The sequence below is a fragment of the Argopecten irradians genome, chromosome 10 (genome assembly GCF_041381155.1).
Source record: "Argopecten irradians isolate NY chromosome 10, Ai_NY, whole genome shotgun sequence".
Taxonomy (NCBI): domain Eukaryota; kingdom Metazoa; phylum Mollusca; class Bivalvia; order Pectinida; family Pectinidae; genus Argopecten; species Argopecten irradians.
This window is the reverse complement of record NC_091143.1, coordinates 28,491,051-28,511,504: the sequence shown is the minus strand read 5'-3', so window position 1 is coordinate 28,511,504 and position 20,454 is coordinate 28,491,051. Positions and strand designations below refer to the sequence as shown.

Here is a 20,454-nt window from a genome sequence, read left to right as displayed (position 1 = left end):
TTATAAGAATGTGTAATTATGTCTTACATGTTCACTAACCTCATTAAAAAATAGTCAATATACTGTTATAAATCAAGAGAAAATGAACCTTCAGTACTGAATAGCAAAATAGGTGTTGAAAAACCCTGACACAAAATTTGTTGCTAGACCCATTTTCTAGTGAGAAAGAGATAGCTTCATTGTGGCTGTATTTGACAAGGGAAACCAAAAGCTAATAGTAACTGTATATGTGCCGTATAGTGGGGAGCACTCATATGATACAGTGTATGTTGTAAATGTAACATATATACCAAATACAATGCAACCATATACAATGAAATCAGATATAATATACCCAGATACATGTACAATGTAACCAGATACAATGTAACCAGATATGTAATGTACCAGATACAATGTAACTAGATACAATGTAATCAGATATAATGTAACCACATACAATGTACCCAGATACATGTACAATGTAATCAGATACAATGTAACCAGATACAATGTACCCAGATACCATGTAACCAGATACAATGTATGTAACAACATAAAATGTAATCACATACATTGTACCCAGATAATGTAACTAGCCTTAATACACAATGTAACTATTCTCAAACGTATTTTGGAGATATATTTCAAGTACATAATAATGTAGTAGCTATACATGTACACCGTTCATGAAATCAGTTAACAAATCATGAAAATTCAGATTCTGAGGGATGCATTCAAAAATCTGTCAAAGCACATTGCAAATATACAGCTCCAATTTCAGTGTAACACTTCAATAAGATTTACATATAATGATGTCTAACAGTATTTAAGTGTTAACACATCCTCTACATGTAGTTACAAACTATAGAGCAAATGTCCAAATAGATGACATGTATTTCAGGCTACATTGCAATATCTATTGAGCTTAAATGATAAAATAATGTCATCAGTTTCATCAATACAATGTACTTAAGTAAAAGTATATACTACCCTGATACAAATGAACAAATCTGCTCTCTTATAAAATATGCAAAATGGGTGGGATTAGTATGCAAACAGGTTTGAATAAAAGCACATTATCTGGTTTTAATTTGGGAGAAATATGTGAAAAGAGTCTTTGTAATGAATGAAATAAGCTCATATATTTCATCGTTTTTCTACATATTACATGATTATTTACTATAATTGATGGCATGCTGGACTGAGATGATTAAAAGAGAAGATGATGAAAACATCCCTGTACATGTACAGACCTATACAAGCTTTCTGTTCAGGATCACTTGTTCAACCTACAGGATCATGTCAGTCTAATGAAAGCAGTTCACAATTCTCAACCAATTATATATATATATATATGTCAACTAATTTGCATTACAATAGAATTTTTCTTCACCAAAATGTATTATAATGTAGTATACAGCTCCAGCCATTTACTTCACTTACTGCACACACATTTGAACACCCGGATACTTTTAACAAAACACAGACATGCATTAGATATCAATGATCCGAAAAAATAGGCCCAACTATACCTGATGTACTATTTCAATCAACACTTGTTATATAGGTACGGGGCCTGAGGACTGATGGATATGAAATATGTACAGTTGTATACATTATTAATTGTGTACATGAAATGATCAATGTAAAATCCAACACGCTTCATCCATACTTTTCTATAAGTCACCGTAAGCTTTTAAAGCCTGTTAAAGTTACAATGCTGAGTTTATATGTCTATAATAGTAGTTAGTAGCAAATAAAAAGAACTTGGACTATATATACCAATAAAATGAGTAATATGTATTAATATTTTTTCTATCCAAGAGTACACAATACAATAAGTTGTAACTTAAAGCTTGCAAATAAAAAGTTTGGCACAGTTTACAATAACACATTTATTGTACGATATATTTCCACTACCTATTCTAAAGTTACACGTTACATTACGCTGATGTGTAAACATTACATTGACGTGTAAACGTAGCACTGATGTAATGTAGGAACATTACCCAGACGTAATGTTACACAAACAAAACTAGAAAGTCAATAGGATTGAACAAGTAACTTGCCTATAACCCATCACTATTCCAATTAGTACAACTTTCACCATTCACCAAATGGGTCGAGACTACCCTAACACCTCCGAACGTCCATAGATATCCAATGACAAACCGTATGACAGTTATGTCATATCTACAACTCAACTTTTAGGCCAATAATACCTCCAAATTGCCACATATCTATGTAATTTGCTGACAAACATCAAGAAGCACCAACACTGATTTTCCAGGCCATACAACCATACAACAACATGCCCACACCAATCTTTAAGGGATGGAGAGTGTCTATATTATGACTTGAAGGATAAGCTAGCACTATCTTCATTACAAAAACATCAACCTTTGGCGGTTATATGACTTCTATGATCTAGCTCGACAAGCAGATCAAGACTTACTTCAGAATCATATGACATTCAGTTTAAGGACCATATGACCTTGCAAACTTTTAATCATTTTTCAATACCCAATTCGACGTTGACAACAAGAGTCTCCATTCATTTAAACATATCTTATGATGCCTATCAAAATTCACAGTACTTTTACATTACTCTATGTCACACAAACAAAGAAACCCTACACTTCACCTTTGTATTAATTAGTTATAAATTAACATGAAACAGATTGAGAAATCATTACAAAACACACTTACTTGACTGTTAGATCTACATTAATCAACATCCAATAAGCAGACGTGTGTACTTCGACTATTTCAAACTGGACATTGTATTTAACCTCTTTGAAAATTGTAGTTACCAGGAATATGCTATTGTACTAGTAGTAAGAAAAATGTGACGTAATTATACACACGAAATTGTACGAGAAGTCATTGAATTTCTCTCCTTCATCACAGCTGTCGGTTATGCGGGGACAATTCTCAAATTGATAGGCAAACGCTGACATACAATAATGTAGATACAGATCTCTACCTAACACCAACACTGACTGCATATTTGTTATTTATCACGGACAAAGGCATTTCTATACATCACAGCATTTGTAATACAGATTTGTCTCCCCTTTTACTAAATCACAATCATTTGCTACAACCATGACAAACCTTAATCACTTGTCATCACCAGTGTTGTTTTAAATGTACTACATGTATGTACAACTTAATATTAAAAATATTTTAGGTCAAAATTAGTGTTTTTATTTCCTGAATTCCTAAAACATGGCAAAATAGCCTTCCATTTGACGGTTGGCTCTATAGTTCATTTTAGGAAATTTCTGTAAAATATGTACTGGTATTTATCCTGTAACTGTATCTGACACAAAAATAAAAAGACAATATCTAAAGAGATAAAACAAATACAGTTTACAATATTTAGCTTTGTAGGTATATTTGAGGAACTTTGAACTATTTTCTATATACATTATTTTTCAAAACAAGACTAATCAGATGTTTCTAATCAACAACAAAAAGAACTTGACAAGAAAAGCTGCACCAATATGAAATATTTAAAACTACCTGTGTACTTTAAAAATCAAAATATTACATGGGGACTGATCAGAAAGCTCATGTGTTGTACATTGTGATACATGAATTTCTGCATGTGTATATCAATAATAATGGGTAAGCTCACAGGATATATTACAATCACGCTTACATTCAAGGAAAAAAATCCTCTTTTGGATAATTTTAACCCTTGTGATCCCCAATGGAAATTAACTTTGTTACACACTAAGATAATAAACTGATGAAAATTACATAATAGACTCAATTACAACCTGGTTTAGATAAAGAAAGTTTGTGTCAACATTCCTGAGGTAAAATAAGAATGTTTTCTGGAAAAAAACCTTTTGTGTCTCAATTCCACTTCATAGAAAGAAACTGAAGAGATATGAAAAATACATATTGCTGAAATAACCTGGGCCTACACAAGTACATTGATCCTGACGTAGCTGCAAAGCACAGAATATGCCTTCCTACCTACTAAGAGAAACCCTTATTATTAACTACATGTATACATCGGAATGATGTATCTTAAATATCATAGCTTTTCTGAACCTAAAACCTATGCAAATTGTCAAATATTATTATTGTATACTCAGTTGATTTTGAAAAATGTTTACTTCTATAAAACGTTAATGCAACATTAATGTAAATCAAAAGTGCAATTATCTGTAGTGGTTTGTTAAATGGAAGACACTCATAAAATACTACTTCAATTCAACCGTAAGTTTTGTGACACAAAGCAGTTGTGTTTTTTAACTACAGTTAAAATATAACTGATTTCAGATCTCTAAAAAAAATCATTACAGACCAGATCTATCTCTAAACATCAACAAAAGATAAAAGCTGTTCAACACCATAACACAGATCTCTTCCTGAGAAACAATTAGATTAAATAACACTTAAAACATAATACAATTACATACTGAAGACAATCAGATGTAAACAACAAAAACTTTTTTGTATTGTAACTTTTAAGCCCTATTATTCTTTAAAGAATTGCTTAGCTGTAGCTAGATCTTCAATTTTTTTTTTTTTTTTTTTTTTTTTAAACTTTTCTCCGTACGAAACATGTCAACAACTATCTGATTAAAAAATCAGCATACTGGAAGGAACTATTGTGTTGGACTCGCTCTTTTATACATTTACCTGGATTACAAGTGAGGCCTCTGTATTCTTTTGAATCCACGGCCGGTTCCATCAAGAATTTTTACATTTTCCATAACCCAGGACGTTGCGCCTTCACCCCCCGTAGTGATTTTTTCTCGCTACAATGAGCACCTTTTAATTTATATTAATGAATATTACAAACCAAAGTTCCTAACGCGCTACATTGAATATATCTGTATCCCATTGCGCTCATGCCACCTTTAACGCAATCAAAACACTGGTCAATCTCTATGTAGGCTGAGTATAAATATTTTCTCTGTGCTTACATTTCCAAACTATGAAGGCAATGACTCTTCCCTTTTTATTTGTCATCCAAAACGATTCATGTTTGAACTTTTAGGCTTCATATCATCATCTTTGTATAAATACTTCTTACAATACATCAAATTATCCTTTCATTCAACTGTGGAATTCAAATAGATGTAGGAAAAGGGAAAAGACTATTTAATACAAGAAAAACTATTTAAACTGCTAATTAAAAGTATGGATAACAAAATAGCATTGTCACTAAAGAACAGAGCTAGACCATCAATTAAGAATTACAAATGACATATTTGTGTGAACTTCTTTACCATACATAATTAATATTAAAATTTTAAAGAACAGAGTCTCTCAAAAGCTTTAAAACAAACACTTCCTCCTTACACAGATTATGTTTACACATAATATCAGCCAAGTGCATATATACACAATGAATATTCATTTATCATTATATAGTGACTAGTATATTCAGTTGCACAAGTTATCAGCTCACATACAAAACACCAATATGTTATTATACATATGTATATAATTTCAAAACAAGAAAAAATGTTAAAAAGAATCTCATTAAAACAAAGACAAACATATGAAAAATCACAGTAAGAGTTACATGATTAATATCAGGGTTAACACAAAAAATTGCCATTCCTGTATACATTCCATCTTATTACAGAGTTATCTCCCTTACAGGTAGTTAGCAATACGGAGGTTTCTAGATCCCAAAATGACATGGGTAACGTACTATTTACCGTTGATGTCATAATCAACGGATGATTGGACTAAATGATGGTAAATTGTACTTTACCCATGTCTTTTTTTGGATCTCAAAACCCGCATATTGTGACGTCATTATTTTGTGAATAAAACTCATATTGCTTTCTCTCACAAGTATAATGTTACGCTTGCAAACACATGACATCACAGTCAATACCTACATGCAAGGGCAGATAACTTATGGAAATGAACAAAGCTGGTTAGTTTCACCTCAAATAATATTTCCAAATCATTCAAAAAATCCTCTAATATATAATTTACCAGAGGGCACATTAAATCAATATACAGAGTACAGAGTGGTTTCAAGCCTCGCATGATTATTACCTAGAGGACAAAGAATGTCTCAAAAAATTATCGAGTGAGATTTAAATTTTCATGATACATGAAACAATGTAGGATTTAAACAATACATGGTTACCAGCTGAGGTTATTGCTGGGCAATGGTTATAAGTACAAACTGTTATAGCTGTTACGAAAGTTCAGCTACAAATTTGCCTTTACTTTGGGATTTGGAATATTGTAAATGTCATGTTCAGATCAGAGCCTCTTCAATTTGATAAAGTTCTATTGCAGCATCTAATCATCTTAGTTAACATTTTGGTTAAAACTGGAGGCTTTTAATTCCCTCCTTTTCCTAAGACAATTAAAGCTAAAGATTTTTAGATTTGCAACATATATACCAGGTATCAATTTTTGGCTATTTGTAATCTACTGGGAATAAGCAAATTTCAGACATCAGGCAAATTGTACCAAGGTACCATTCGTATAATTGTGTATATATACACAAGAGTAAAAATGAGGAAAAATGGAGTAGTGTACCAAAAATACCCTCCAATATCTCAACAGTTTATTTAGAACACATTGGCCAACAATAAACATTATATCTAGCACATTACAATGTATTAAAAAGATGTGCTAGAATACCTAGAATTTTGTTTGTCTTTTTAAACAATCGCACATAGATCTATAAAATATGGTTTATAAATATAAAAAAAAAAAAATTAAGACAAAGCAGAGCAGTCTTCCTTTATCTCTGCAATCCATTCTCACTGACCTAATCACTGCTCAATGTATCCTTGTGATCGCATACCCTTGTCTGATCACTCTGCGATCAAACCCAATATTGATTCTCCCGGAGGACGGGTGTAGTGGTACGACAATGCTGTATGAACTCTGGGTCTGATAATGACCAGTTGTACAGGTCTAGACTGGTTGTCGATTTGTCCGTCACACTCGGCTCCGGAGAGACATTCTCGTCCACGTCACCCGCGAGAGGCGTCACCTTACATATGGGAACAGTGGGACTAACCTCAGTTCTACTAGAGTCTAACAATGGGGCCTGTAGCTCCCAGTCATGGGGAGATAACTCTGACTGACTGTACCCATTGTATGTGTGATCCCCGGAAGTCGAATTCACCATAGGAACATTATAATAGGTTTGATCAGGTTTGGCCTGGTCTTGATCGGCCGACTGAGATTGCGGGGCTATGTGAACATGAGGCTGATCTATCTGATGCATTGACCCAGTGTTATAAGGACGCAGGTATTTCTGAGCCCCCGGTAAGTAGTCTCCTTCGTGTCTTTTCCTCCATAAAATAATCACTATGACGACAACAATTATTATAAGCACTAAAAGAGGGATAAGTATAGCTATTACAATCACAAAGTCGTTACTGACATTAGGGCTGACCACCTCAAGTTGTTTTGGTGTGACTCCACTAACGGTACCATTGTCGGAGTCGGGCGTAGGAGGAGTCACGGTCACACCACCGGTCACAGGAACCTTCCCTGTAGATGTGTTGATGTCAATGTGGAAGCTACCCTTGGCTGGTTGAACCCCTTGAGCAGTCAGTAGAAAGCTGAAGCTGTCCTTATTCCAGTCTTTACCTGCACCACTGTCCGGCTGGTACATTACCCTCCCGGACACCACATCCTCGTGTGTAAAACTATCTATAGAGGAGAACATTTCACTCTCGGTGGTATCCCGCTTACTCCTCATATGATACAATAATTTACCATATCGCGAAGTAGCTATCACTTCAAAGTGGGGATTACTGTTGGTCTTATTGGCTAACTCACTGGCATCTAGAATGTTTAGAGTGATCCTAGGTGTAGTTCCCGGACGGACCACCAGAGGTCTCTGTCTGACTAGTGGTTTCACCATAATGGTGATTCTCTGGCCACGTAACAGCAGCGCACTTTTAGGATAGAACACATCACACATTAAATAGTCCATATGTGACGACATGTCTTGTTGTATGTACCCCAGTAAGTTACTGTCTACATCCTTCAGACTAAACTGTGACAAAGAGATTGTCTGCCCTTTGTAGAGCTCTCCATACATTGGTTGTTTTGTAATGTTAAACATAACATTATCACGTACACCATTTGTTCGGATGTGGATCACATCGGCTCCTAATCTGACCTGGTCTAGCCCCTGTAATAACCATGCGGTCTTGTTTCCGATAAAATCTAATGACATGGGTATAACATTTACAAGGAACACTTTAGACAGGGCTGGAAAAGCACCATCTGACACACGCAATCTAAAACTAGAACTACCACCTCTGCCATCATGGTTAAAGATTATCCGACGGTCGTCAACATCCTTTTGTGAAAATCTTGAGATGGGTGTATCCGGAGAGCCTATATTTGAAATGAAACCATTCTGAGGAGGTGCTGTTATATCATACACAATCTCCTGTGGTGGAGTGTCCGGGTCGATAGTTTTCAGATCATCGCTCGTGATATAGGCCTGAAGTCCCTGAACTACACTGATTTCAGGCTCACGAGTTATCACCTCAAACCTTTCATCGTTCAATGGCTCGATTGTAATGTTAACTGTCAATCGAATCTCTTCATCAGTACGTCGGTCTTCCTCATCAAGATTTTTTATGTTTAATATCACAGAGAATGAGTCTAATACAGTATCTGAGTTATCATGATCGTAAGTTATTTTCCGAGAATCAATTTTCTCCTGTTGAAATATTTGTCCTCTCCTTATTGGTTGATTATCAATCTCCAGCGTACCATGCTGTGGTAATTCATCCAGAACGTAAACTATTGAAGCGCGTCTTCCGTCATGTTGGAGCTGTTGTAGGTAGCTGGAGACATCAAGATTGTCTCGCTGCAAAGCTACCTTCTGTCCTTCTCCCACAATTATATCGCTGACTTGAATTAGATCACTTATCTCCCCTTCTGCTAGATGCCGATACGACACACTGATGTCGAACATCTCATCAGAGAGCGAGTCTGCGTAGAGAGTTGAGACCTCGAAGAAGAATAGGTCGACTTGCGACCAGCCATACACTGTACTGGTGTGTTCGTAGTAGATATTACCATTGTTGATATCCTCCTGTTGGAATGATTGTACTTCCACGGCACGGTCCTTAAACATCGTAACTATGCGACCTTTACGAGGTTGGGATGCTAGGTTATAAAGAATGGGACGCTCCTGTTGAGGATCGTTTGTACGAGCGTACAGATGCTCTCGTGTAATCTGCTCTGTCCTACCGGGGTATACGTTGAGTTGTCGGTTCCACACTAGTTCTAACATTAGTGACCGGGCTCGTATATCAAATCTTTGTGGATGACTGTTACCGTTCACTCCATCACTGATGTGGAAGTCAAAGCTACCAACATTCTCTCCTGGAACAAAGAAACTACATTAGACACAAAGGTATCATTCTAGCAACCGGGACAATTATTGAATCGACACGAAACAATTATTCAATTCAGCTTGTTACATTTAGTTGTCCATAAGACCTAGGCCTAAAATCAACTTAGTATTTGAAATTTAATATTTTTGTACATATCAGAACAGTTTCTGACAATCAATGCGAACTAATTGAAATCTAAAGCTAGAAATTTCATTCCCTTCTTTATCATACAGATTTGGTTTGGTCTAACTGTGTATTTGTGCAAAACAAAAGAACTTTCATAACAATTGTGTGTATCTGATTAAATATCTGTTCTGGTCATATATCTGATTAAATATCTGTTTTGGTCAGCATCAAAGTTAAGACAAACTAAGTCATGATTGGCCTACCTTTGTGTTCAAATACAACCTGTCCAGCATTGATTTGGGCCTGGGTAAATCTGCTGATCGGCCTGTATGTATTGTTGAGCAGGGCTACCCGGCCGTTAGTTGGCTGTGTTATACTGTAAGTGAGAAACTCAGGCTCCGTGTCAACATCCTCCGCCTGCAGCACTTCCGGGGTTATTACAGTGATAGAGCGACGCCACACCTCCAACCCAGTGTTAACCACTACACGTGGACTCTGGTCGTTTATAGTATCGACAATGACAAACATTATGGCAGGATTGCTCTCTTTTCCTTCGTCCTCTATCCTTGCCTTCACTGTCATCTGATCCGATGACATCTCTCCATTGTCATGAACAAAGAAAATGGCCCCTTGTTGAAGATCGTCTGAGGAGAATGATGTGAGGCGTTGTAACTGTCCTCGAGCTCTCACATGTTCTACCCATCCTTGGCGGGGCTGTTGTATGATATCATAAACCGTATCCTTTCCATCGTAATAACGCCCCTGAAGTCTCAGCATGGAGGGAGTCAGCACTTTCCTACCTCCCTCCCGCACCGTCAGGTTTTGTACGTTAAGATGCAGTGTGGTTGGTATGGCCTGTATGATGAACTCTAACCCGCGAAGTGTCTGCATTCCATTAGTAACCTCAAACATAAAGGAGTCCTGCTCTAGTCCAGCTCTAGAGTGACTATACTTGACATGTCCCTCGTTGACGTCTGCTTGTGTAAATGACGACCTGCCCGAATGACCATTTACCAGAAGTTCTCCATATTGTGGCATTGTCTTGACGACGAATGTGATCATTGATGGGAGGTTGTCTGGGTGACTAGCAAGAAGGATGGATTGTGTAATAGTAGCAATTCCAGTCTCCATCACCTCTAGGATCTCATTGTGTACAATCCTCGGAGGATGCTGTCTCGTCTTAGTGAACACACGAATTGCAAACTGGCCCTGAACTTGTACATTTCCAGCAACGGCCGCAAATTTAAACATGTCCTCGCTCGAACCTCCGCCCCTGTGGTTGTAAATCACTCTACCGCTTATTAAATCGTCAAGGGTGAACTCTGTGACCTCCTGTCTGGCAACAGTCAACCGGCCATTTAACGGCTCTTCTAACATGACAAACCTGATGTTGTTTGGGGCGATGTTAACATTGGTCTCCACACTCAGATTCTGATTTGTGATCGGAGTGGCCTGACCATTATGGACGAGCAGGCCTGTGTTTCTGGTCAGACTAATCTCTGGAGGAGACGCCTGGATCTCTAACAGACTTGTGGTGTAATACTGACCATCACTCACCCAGATAACTGTCCGACTATATGGTTTACCCGAGTGCTGAAATGTTATTAAGCCATCCTTGATGTCCTTCTGAGTGAATTGGTAGGTCTTGGTCTTATTTGTTGTATACACAATTTCTCCATTTTCGATTCCCCGCCGTGTGTACATAAGCTGATCAGTGTCGTAGTCAATGTCTGGGTCAGTAAAAGCAAGGTCATCTAAGGTTATGACCTTCTCCTGGTTAGTGACCACACCCAACACTTTGTCCACTAGTCTGACCGGCGGGTTATCATTTCTCATCATGATGTTGATCTCCAAAGTATCAGAGATCTCGTTGACTTGCGTTGGCAGTTGGTTTAGATTTTTTATTATAGGTAAAGCAGTAAATGTAAAGGAATCTGTATTTGTTTCAGAGTCGTCATGTTTATAAACTAGCTTCAGATTCCTGACATCTTCGTTGGTAAACCGTGATATGTTTGACTTCATAACTGCAGTTGAGTGAGGGTCCACAATCTGAAGTACGCCATGTTTGGGGAACCTGACGAGTGTATACTCAAACTCTCTGTAGTCCATAGTTTCTAAATATAGATGGCTACGCTCTATAGCTCTCTGCCCTCCCTCTATCACGTCCTCAAGACGATTGATAATAAACCTAACGTCTTGTTCTTCAGGCACAAATTCCATATGGAATCGTTTTATTTTTGGCCTTGCCCCTGGAGCTGCTATTTTTAAGTCCATAAAGTCATGTCTACTACTGTAGTAATTACGAGACAGCTGGTAGACCAGGCCACCTTTCTCTATGTCTAGTAACGTAAACACACTGTTCTTATGTAGAGGCTCGGTGTTGGACAGGACACGTGAAAGGGGTATGCTGTCGGGTGCTTTGTATAAATGGCCGTGGATCGGGGCACGAAGCAGTGTGAATGTGATCTCATTCTGTGCAACATTCTCGTTGTTGGTTAAAACCCAAAGTTCATTAGATGTTATCTTTTTGTGGTTGCCCTTGACGATTCTGATGGTATCTGAGGTAACCACATCGATGCTAACGGACTCCAGTTCTATAGTGAATATCTGTTGTCTGATCTGTTGATCCATGCAGGAGACGATGTAGGCAAACTGGTCTGACCCTCGTAGGTTTGTTAAGTCTGTGTGTATGTACCGTACTTGGCCGTTGTTGATGTGGCGTTGGGCAAATGTATTTGTAGGAACCCAACGGTCGTCGTTTAATTGTAATCGTTGTATCTGTCCATAAGATGGGTGTTGAGTGACTTCATATTGTATTTCCAGGTCCTGAGTAGGAACATTAGTCTCGACCAGTAAATTTTCCTGACTGAACACAACAAAACTGCCATGGACCAGTGTGGCTCCTTCACTCACTGTCCGTTGTAATGTTAAAGTGACCCCTTTCATCTCTATGGCGATATCCTTAAGGATGTTAGTGCCATCTGTTAAACTCATCAGACATGAAGTGAGTGATTCCCCTTTGTTGGCAAACCAGATCATGTTATCTATTACTTCCTGTTGTGTGAATGTAGTAATTATCTGGTCAGGATCACTGTACCTCTCGAAGAAACCCTGTGAATTGGTAGTACAAATCACTGTGTACACAAGTTCGTTTGGCTTGGAGTCTGGGTCATCAACCATCAACATAGTGTCCGATACGGGAATTTTTGTAGTTTTGACCATTCTGATAAGGCCGTTGTTTAGAATTGTTAACACAGGTGGATCCGGTACTGGTATTATTATGATAGGCAAAACAAACGCAAATCTTCTAGCTAATTCCTCTGGAATATTTTCATTGTCGGATATAACATCCATCTCTAAAATGACTTCGTCAGCTGGCAACTCCGATCCCTCGTGTTGATAAAATATCTTGTTCCCTTGAAGGTCTAGGAGAGTAAAAACGTTACTGTTCCGTCGTCGTCCCAGTGTGTTTTCAATTCTTCCATTATCTGGCTCGGTAATAATATGGAACTGTATCCCAGATTCACGGATGCCATAAGATCTGTGATCAAATACAACACGAATATTTTCCGTGGTGATGACCTGCTGTGACCCTTCCTTGACCTCTAAAGCCTGTACAGCTACCAATTTTACTCCTTCGGTGGAACCCCTCCCAGCTGATGTAGAGTCCTGTTGTGAAGGGACATCTCCTACGTCCCGATGACAAGTATCCCCATCACAGGTACATTGGAATGTGTTACCTTCAGCCTCACATGTTTCTTGAGGTAAACAGGGGTCATCAGCACATGGAAACGTCCACTCACAAACGCTGGACACACTTTTACTAATCTGAATATGTGGGAAGCCAAGAGGACGTGCGTTGATCTGAATGTTCCTTATACAACCTTTGGTAGAGCTAACTATTTCACCCTGGACTGATTTAAGACTTCGTCTGACAGCCTTCTCTGTACCATGTAATCCAACTCCTCCCAGAAACATGTGACCTCTGAGAGAAAATCGATCGCGACTACCAGGCTGGAAATCACCTCTCTTCTCTTCACCATCAACCATCAAAATAACATGGTCAGTGTAAAACTGTACTTGGACCTGATGCCATCTACCGTCACTGACAATATTACTACTCTTCACAGTTACCTCCCCTTCCCCGCGGTCCACCACTAACTGGATGTGTCTCTCGACCAGCTCCATCGCCACTAAGCTGGTACTGGATGATACATGGCCACTGTTAAACACCAGCAATGAAGTATGGGACATAGTCTTTAGTTCAAAGGATAGAGTACCCGGGGTAATTGATCGTAAATGTGGAAATGCAGCAAATGAAGAGTTTGTTGTGAAACTGATTGGATCAGTAACCATAGCATCAAATTCTTCGTCGCAGTCCCACGATACTTTAAATGTCTTTTCCATACCCTGCAGCATTTGTGCCGCACTGATGATGTTATAGCGGTTGAACACAACATTGCTCATACACCCACGGAAATTTTTATAGTCAATGCCAGATGGGGCTTGGAAACCCCCAGTTCCTCCTAAATATATTGCATTTTGTATATTTAGTTCAAATAACTGTCCTGGACTGGCGGCACTTAGTTTGTTGGTATCCACTTGTAGAGTGTTGACGGCATCTCTCCTGCTGACCCTGACTTGGTGCCATCTCCCGTCGTCCAATCGAACGTCAGCACGAGAGTTTAGAACGACCTCTCCGGAGCCAAAATCTGCTCGTAACTGCACTACCCCGCCACTGAGAGACACAGACAAGTAGTCCATGGTCCCGGCCGCCAGGAGGAGAAGACCATCTGGACGACGCGTCTTGAACCGCAGCTGTACCGACGTTGAAGAGGAGGCATCGGAAAACGGCAGGCTCACATGGCTGTCCCCATAGAAGGATGCTGGAAAATATAAAATTACCATGATAAGTAAATAGTACAATTAAACGTGGAAAGGGAAAATGAATCAAAGCTTATAATTACATATTCTGTATAGTAGTGCATTTTGGGGCCGATATAAGGCTAGTCCCATTCTTAATCAAAATTTATCATATTTCTAAGTTCATATTTAAAATGATTTAATAGAACAAAAGAATTATATTCATGATTATACACAAATGATTTCTTTGAAAAATAATGGATTTAAGCATGTATGAATTTCACTATTCATTCCCAACTCAAGAAGCCCTGAGCTTCGTTTGTAAACAACAGAATAAGTCCTGTCAACATTCAGTATAATAATATATGTGTAATACTGTTGTAACCATTTACCAGGTTTTCTAAAGGAGTTGGACAATGTATGGTTTAAGTGCTAATGCCCCCTTCCCCAATATGCAGATCTATCAATTTTTTAAAGAGACAATTCAGTCTAAGAGAACATTAAAATTTGTACATATATCGGAAAAACCCAGTTCTAATGGAAATTAGATCACTCGGTTTTACTGTGATATGCCACAAAAGCCTACGGTGGTGAAATGCGTGTGAAATGTTCAAACTCGCTCGCTGTCCGTCATTACACATTGTGGTCAAACATCTTGTATGCCGAACCCTATCCCTTGCTTGTAGAGTAAAGCAACTTTTGTCTAGAACTGCTCAAATCACTCTGACAGCAGTGTGTTTACCTTATTAGGTGAATTGTCCTGCCTAAAAAGTCATTCTATCACCTCCTCAGTGGTTATATAGTTCATTTGTTTAAAGTGCGTGACTTTGGCTCGGGTATGGGCACAGCATACATATTGTACCTGCTTAATTGTATTGATCAACGATTTGTAATTACAACGGTATCAATTAAAATACTAAACAATGACGTGGAATTTGTCAAAATTTTGTGTCATATGTTTCATAAGAAACATAGAACAATACATTTATGCCACATTTTGCTTCTTGGTTACGTAAAAGGATTAGCCTGAGCGAATTGTCCCTTTAACTAAGTTTTTGTAATTTAGCTGTTGTATTTGAAATATTTTGTGCATTGCTAATGCAAATTTATGAAGGAAGTTTTCTATGTTTGCCATGGTAACCAAAAATCCAAAATATTATATACATAAATTAGATGACTTTGAAAATATTGCCATTTTTTTTTTTACTTATAAGAAAAATCACAGTCTTGAACAAACTCAACATCTAATGTGAATATGCAAGCACTTTAGGAGATATATAATGTTTGTTCCAAGCATATGTGTTCTATGATTTCCAGATAGGCTGTTACCATGATCTGCAATGCCTTGCTAAATCATTGAAGGTTATATATATGCCACTAGTAGTGCTAGGTGTCTATTTGAAACAGACTGCTGATACAGTATGGTAATTATAGTTTATATATATATATATATACATTTGTGTATATATTGGACAACAAATATTGACAACTTTAATGCACAGTGTAGCAAAATGGAAAAACTTGACAAAGCCGCTACTTATAAGCCCTATGGCATTTATTTTGACCTTGGAATCCAATTTAAAGAAAATCAATCAACATATGTTACATTCATTGCAAAGAAAAAAATGTTTTGAGACCAATGCAGTCTGTTACTGTACATGTACTTGGATAACAAGATAAGACGTAACCTTCCCTTTGAAGCAAATGAAGAGATTTTAAGGGAAGGGGTCTATAATTAATGAACTTATAAATTAACTATAACCAATATAGCTATAGATTTTTTGTTCCCTCATTACTATTTTAGCAAATAGAAATGAGAAAATGACATGCATATAACTGGATATTAGTTAATTACCACTTTAAATTTATGTTTTTCTTGGTAGATTACAATGTACACATATAAGTAACTGAAAATCATAGTTTTCATTTAACTGATATCTTTTTTTTCTATTTTACTGTTCTACTAGTAATTTGATAACATGTGTACATGTGCGTTTCTTTAAGCCAGTGAAGCATATATAGTTACCCTTGTTATATCTTTTGCTTTAATTTAGACAGTGATGAGATTAGGATAACGATTCACATGTGCCAACTAAGGAATGTTGAAACAGGCCTTAGTAACAATACATTCCACTTATCAACAAGGTATATATATACATATGTATACCTAATCATCAACCTTCAGTAGCATGGATAGTGTTAGAAATAGTAAATTGAAGAAAAACAAGAGGCCCAAAGGGCCTTAACGGTCATCTGACTACCTTGGCAATAGTTAAATTAATTATATATGGTGTCACTTTGTCAGGACCATGTCAGGATCATTTTCAATTTCTTTCAACAAATTTTATTTCAAACAAGAGGCCCAAGGGCCTTAACATATAGGAAATTAATTAGATATAGTGTCATTGTAGCCATCTTCGATTTTGGATTGACCCAAAAAATAACAACACTTTGTCGCGAACATGTCGGGATCATTTCATGCAAGTTTCAGCCAAATCGCATCAGTAGAACTTGAGAAGTTCAAAATGTGTTTTTCAAGATGGCGGCTGCAGCGGCCATCTTGGATTTCGGATCGACCTAAAAAATAACACTTTGTCGGGACCATGTCAGGATTATTTCATGCAAGTTTCAGCCAAATCGCACCGGTAGAACTTGAGAAGAAGTTCAAAATGTGTTTTCAAGATAGCGGCTGTGGCGGCCATCTTGGATTTCGGATCGACCCGAAAAATAACAACACTTTGTCGGGACCATGTCAGGATCATTTCATGCAAGTTTCAGCCAAATCGCACCGGTAGAACTTGAGAAGAAGTTCAAAATGTGTTTTCAAGATGGCGGCTGTGGCAGCCATCTTGGATTTCGGATCGACCCAAAAAATAGCAACACTTTGTCGGGACCATGTCAGGATCATTTCATGCAAGTTTCAGCCAAATCGCACCGGTAGAACTTGAGAAGAAGTTCAAAATGTGTTTTCAAGATAGCGGCTGTGGCGGCCATCTTGGATTTCGGATCGACCCAAAAAATAACAACACTTTGTCGGGACCATGTCAGGATCATTTCATGCAAGTTTCAGCCAAATCGCACCGGTAGAACTTGAGAAGAAGTTCAAAATGTGTTTTCAAGATGGCGGCTGTGACGGCCATCTTGGATTTCGGATCGACCCAAAAAATAACAACACTTTGTCGGGACCATGTCAGGATCATTTCATGCAAGTTTCAGCCAAATCGCACTGGTAGAACTTAAGAAGAAGTTCAAAATGTGTTTTCAAGATGGCGGCTGTGGCGGCCATCTTGGATTTCGGATCGACCCGAAAAATAACAACACTTTGTCGGGACCATGTCAGGATCATTTCATGCAAGTTTCAGCCAAATCGCACCGGTAGAACTTGAGAAGAAGTTCAAAATGTGTTTTCAAGATGGCGGCTGTGGCGGCCATCTTGGATTTCGAATCGACCTGAAAAATAACAACACTTTGTCGGGACCATGTCAGGATCATTTCATGCAAGTTTCAGCCAAATCGCACTGGTAGAACTTGAGAAGAAGTTCAAAATGTGTTTTCAAGATGGCGGCTGTGGCGGCCATCTTGGATTTCGGATCGGCCCGAAAAATAACAACACTTTGTCGGGACCATGTCAGGATCATTTCATGCAAGTTTCAGCCAAATCGCACCGGTAGAACTTGAGAAGAAGTTCAAAATGTGTTTTCAAGATGGCGGCTGTGACGGCCATCTTGGATTTCGGATCGACCCAAAAAATAACAACACTTTGTCGGGACCATGTCAGGATCATTTCATGCAAGTTTCAGCCAAATCGCACCGGTAGAACTTAAGAAGAAGTTCAAAATGTGTTTTCAAGATGGCGGCTGTGGCGGCCATCTTGGATTTCGGATCGACCCGAAAAATAACAACACTTTGTCGGGACCATGTCAGGATCATTTCATGTAAGTTTCAGCTAAATGGCACTGGTAGAACTTGAGAAGAAGTTGAAAATGTGAAAAGTTAACGCACGGCGGACGGCGCACGGCGCACGGCGGACGGCGGACGGCGGACGACGACGGACGAAACATGATGACTATAGGTCATCCTGACCCTTCGGGTCAGATGACCTAAAAAAGGCAATCTAATTCTACGGACTTTTGAGTACCGGTACAGGTTAGATATGTATGTATCATACGGTTAGATATATGTATGTAACACACATGTAAGTAAGTGACGTCACTTATTTTGACCAAAGGATACATACTGGAGTTAATTATAAGTTGTTACTCCGGATACCATGCCTGCTGTACATGTGATATATTTAGAAAAATATATAAACCATCTTCTCTTGAATAGGAACGCAAATTAATAATATTGGAACAGACAACTTTGAAGAACACACATAATAAATATCTACACAGATCCTAATAACAATATCCTTTTGTGTAGATGATTGAACTTCTCTTACATATAAACAAATGCTTTTATCTCTATAATTAAGTAATATCTGAACCTACGGAAATATCAGATTTCTATCAGGGTCTACCAGTAATTAAAGAAATATGTACATGGAGTTATGATTAGACTCAAGTATACACTCAGAATATGAAGTGGTTAAACACTGCCCTTACAAAACGTCTTATCCATCATGAGCCAGGTCTAGATCTATATTTCCGCTGTTTTATCTTCATGAGTTTATATTTTAAAGGAACAATACCTGTATCTTTCTTATTTTTTTCATGATTTAGAAGAATGTTGAAAAAAAATCTTGTTGTAAATCATGCAGAGATAGGACAAAATTGAAGTCAAGATGAGCGATTATGATTTGGAATATTTTGATAACAAGAGGCCCAAAGGGCCTTAACGGTCATCTGACTACCTTGGCAATAGTAAATCTAATTTCATATGGTGTCATTTGTCAGGACCATGTCAGGATCATTTTCAATTTCTTTCAACAAATTTTATTTCAAACAAGAGGCCAAAGGGCCTTAACATGTAGGAAATTAATTAGATATAGTGTCATGGTAGCCATCTTCGATTTGGGATCAACCAGAGATGTAACAACACTTTGTCGGGACCATGTCAGGATCATTTCATGCAAGTTTCAGCCAAATCGCACTGGTAGAACTTGAGAAGAAGTTCAAAATGTGTTTTCAAGATGGCGGCTTTGGCGGCCATCTTGGATTACGGATCGACCCGAAAAATAACAACACTTTGTCGGGACCATGTCAGTATCATTTCATGCAAGTTTCAGCCAAATCGCACTGGTAGAACTTGAGAAGAAGTTCAAAATGTGTTTTCAAGATGGCGGCTGTGGCGGCCATCTTGGATTTCGGATCGACCCGAAAAATAACAACACTTTGTCGGGACCATGTCAGGATCATTTCATGCCAGTTTCAGCCTAATTGCACCTGTAGAACTTGAGAAGAAGTTCAAAATGTATTTTCAAGATGGCGGCTGTGGCGGCCATCTTGGATTTCGGATCGACCCGAAAAATAACAACACTTTGTCGGGACCATGTCAGGATCATTTCATGCAAGTTTCAGCCAAATCGCACTGGTAGAACTTGAGAAGAAGTTCAAAATGTGAAAAGTTAACGCACGGCGCACGGCGGACGACGACGGACGAAACATGACGACTATAGGTCATCCTGACCCTTCGGGTCAGATGACCTAAAAATAAAGTAAATATTAAACATCGCTAAGAGGGTCCCACTTAGTCAAACAAGACGAAGTAGGCCGATATTGTAACGTTGCAGAGAACGTCATGTGACTACCATGGCATCACTACGTAACGTCTGTCCAAACTCTTCCTAGAACGGGTCATGAACTTTCCAACTTCCATTCAGCAATAATAGTAACTTCTATGGCGACCAGTTTAAAATGAACGCATGCTTACATGTATCGACTTTCAACAACTGCTGTACCAAAGTTATTAAAAAAACATTATAAATATTCTTTAATATATCTTGATTTCAACTACATCTACAAATACTAACAATATCGCAGTCAAATTTAATATGAATTTTTGTTGATAGTTACGTATATTGTGGCTTGTAGTTCAATGAAAAAAAGTTCTTAATCAATTTATATATAAATAGCTCAACGAAAAAAAATAATTCTCTCTCTGAAGA

At 38.0% G+C, this 20,454-nt stretch overlaps 1 protein-coding gene across 1 annotated transcript in view; it reads right to left on the bottom strand.

The window, feature by feature from the left end:
• Nucleotides 1-4,613: 4,613 nt before the first annotated feature.
• Nucleotides 4,614-20,454, bottom strand: part of LOC138333562 (chondroitin sulfate proteoglycan 4-like) — a 39,381-nt gene continuing 23,540 nt past the window's right edge. Inside the window, exons 2-3 of the mRNA XM_069282018.1 lie at nucleotides 9,749-14,371; nucleotides 4,614-9,348 (exon numbers count right to left, since the gene is read on the bottom strand). Of these exons, the coding sequence (XP_069138119.1) occupies nucleotides 6,812-9,348; nucleotides 9,749-14,371 (7,160 nt within the window). The 3' untranslated portion in view covers nucleotides 4,614-6,811. The remainder of the gene's footprint in view (nucleotides 9,349-9,748; nucleotides 14,372-20,454) is intronic.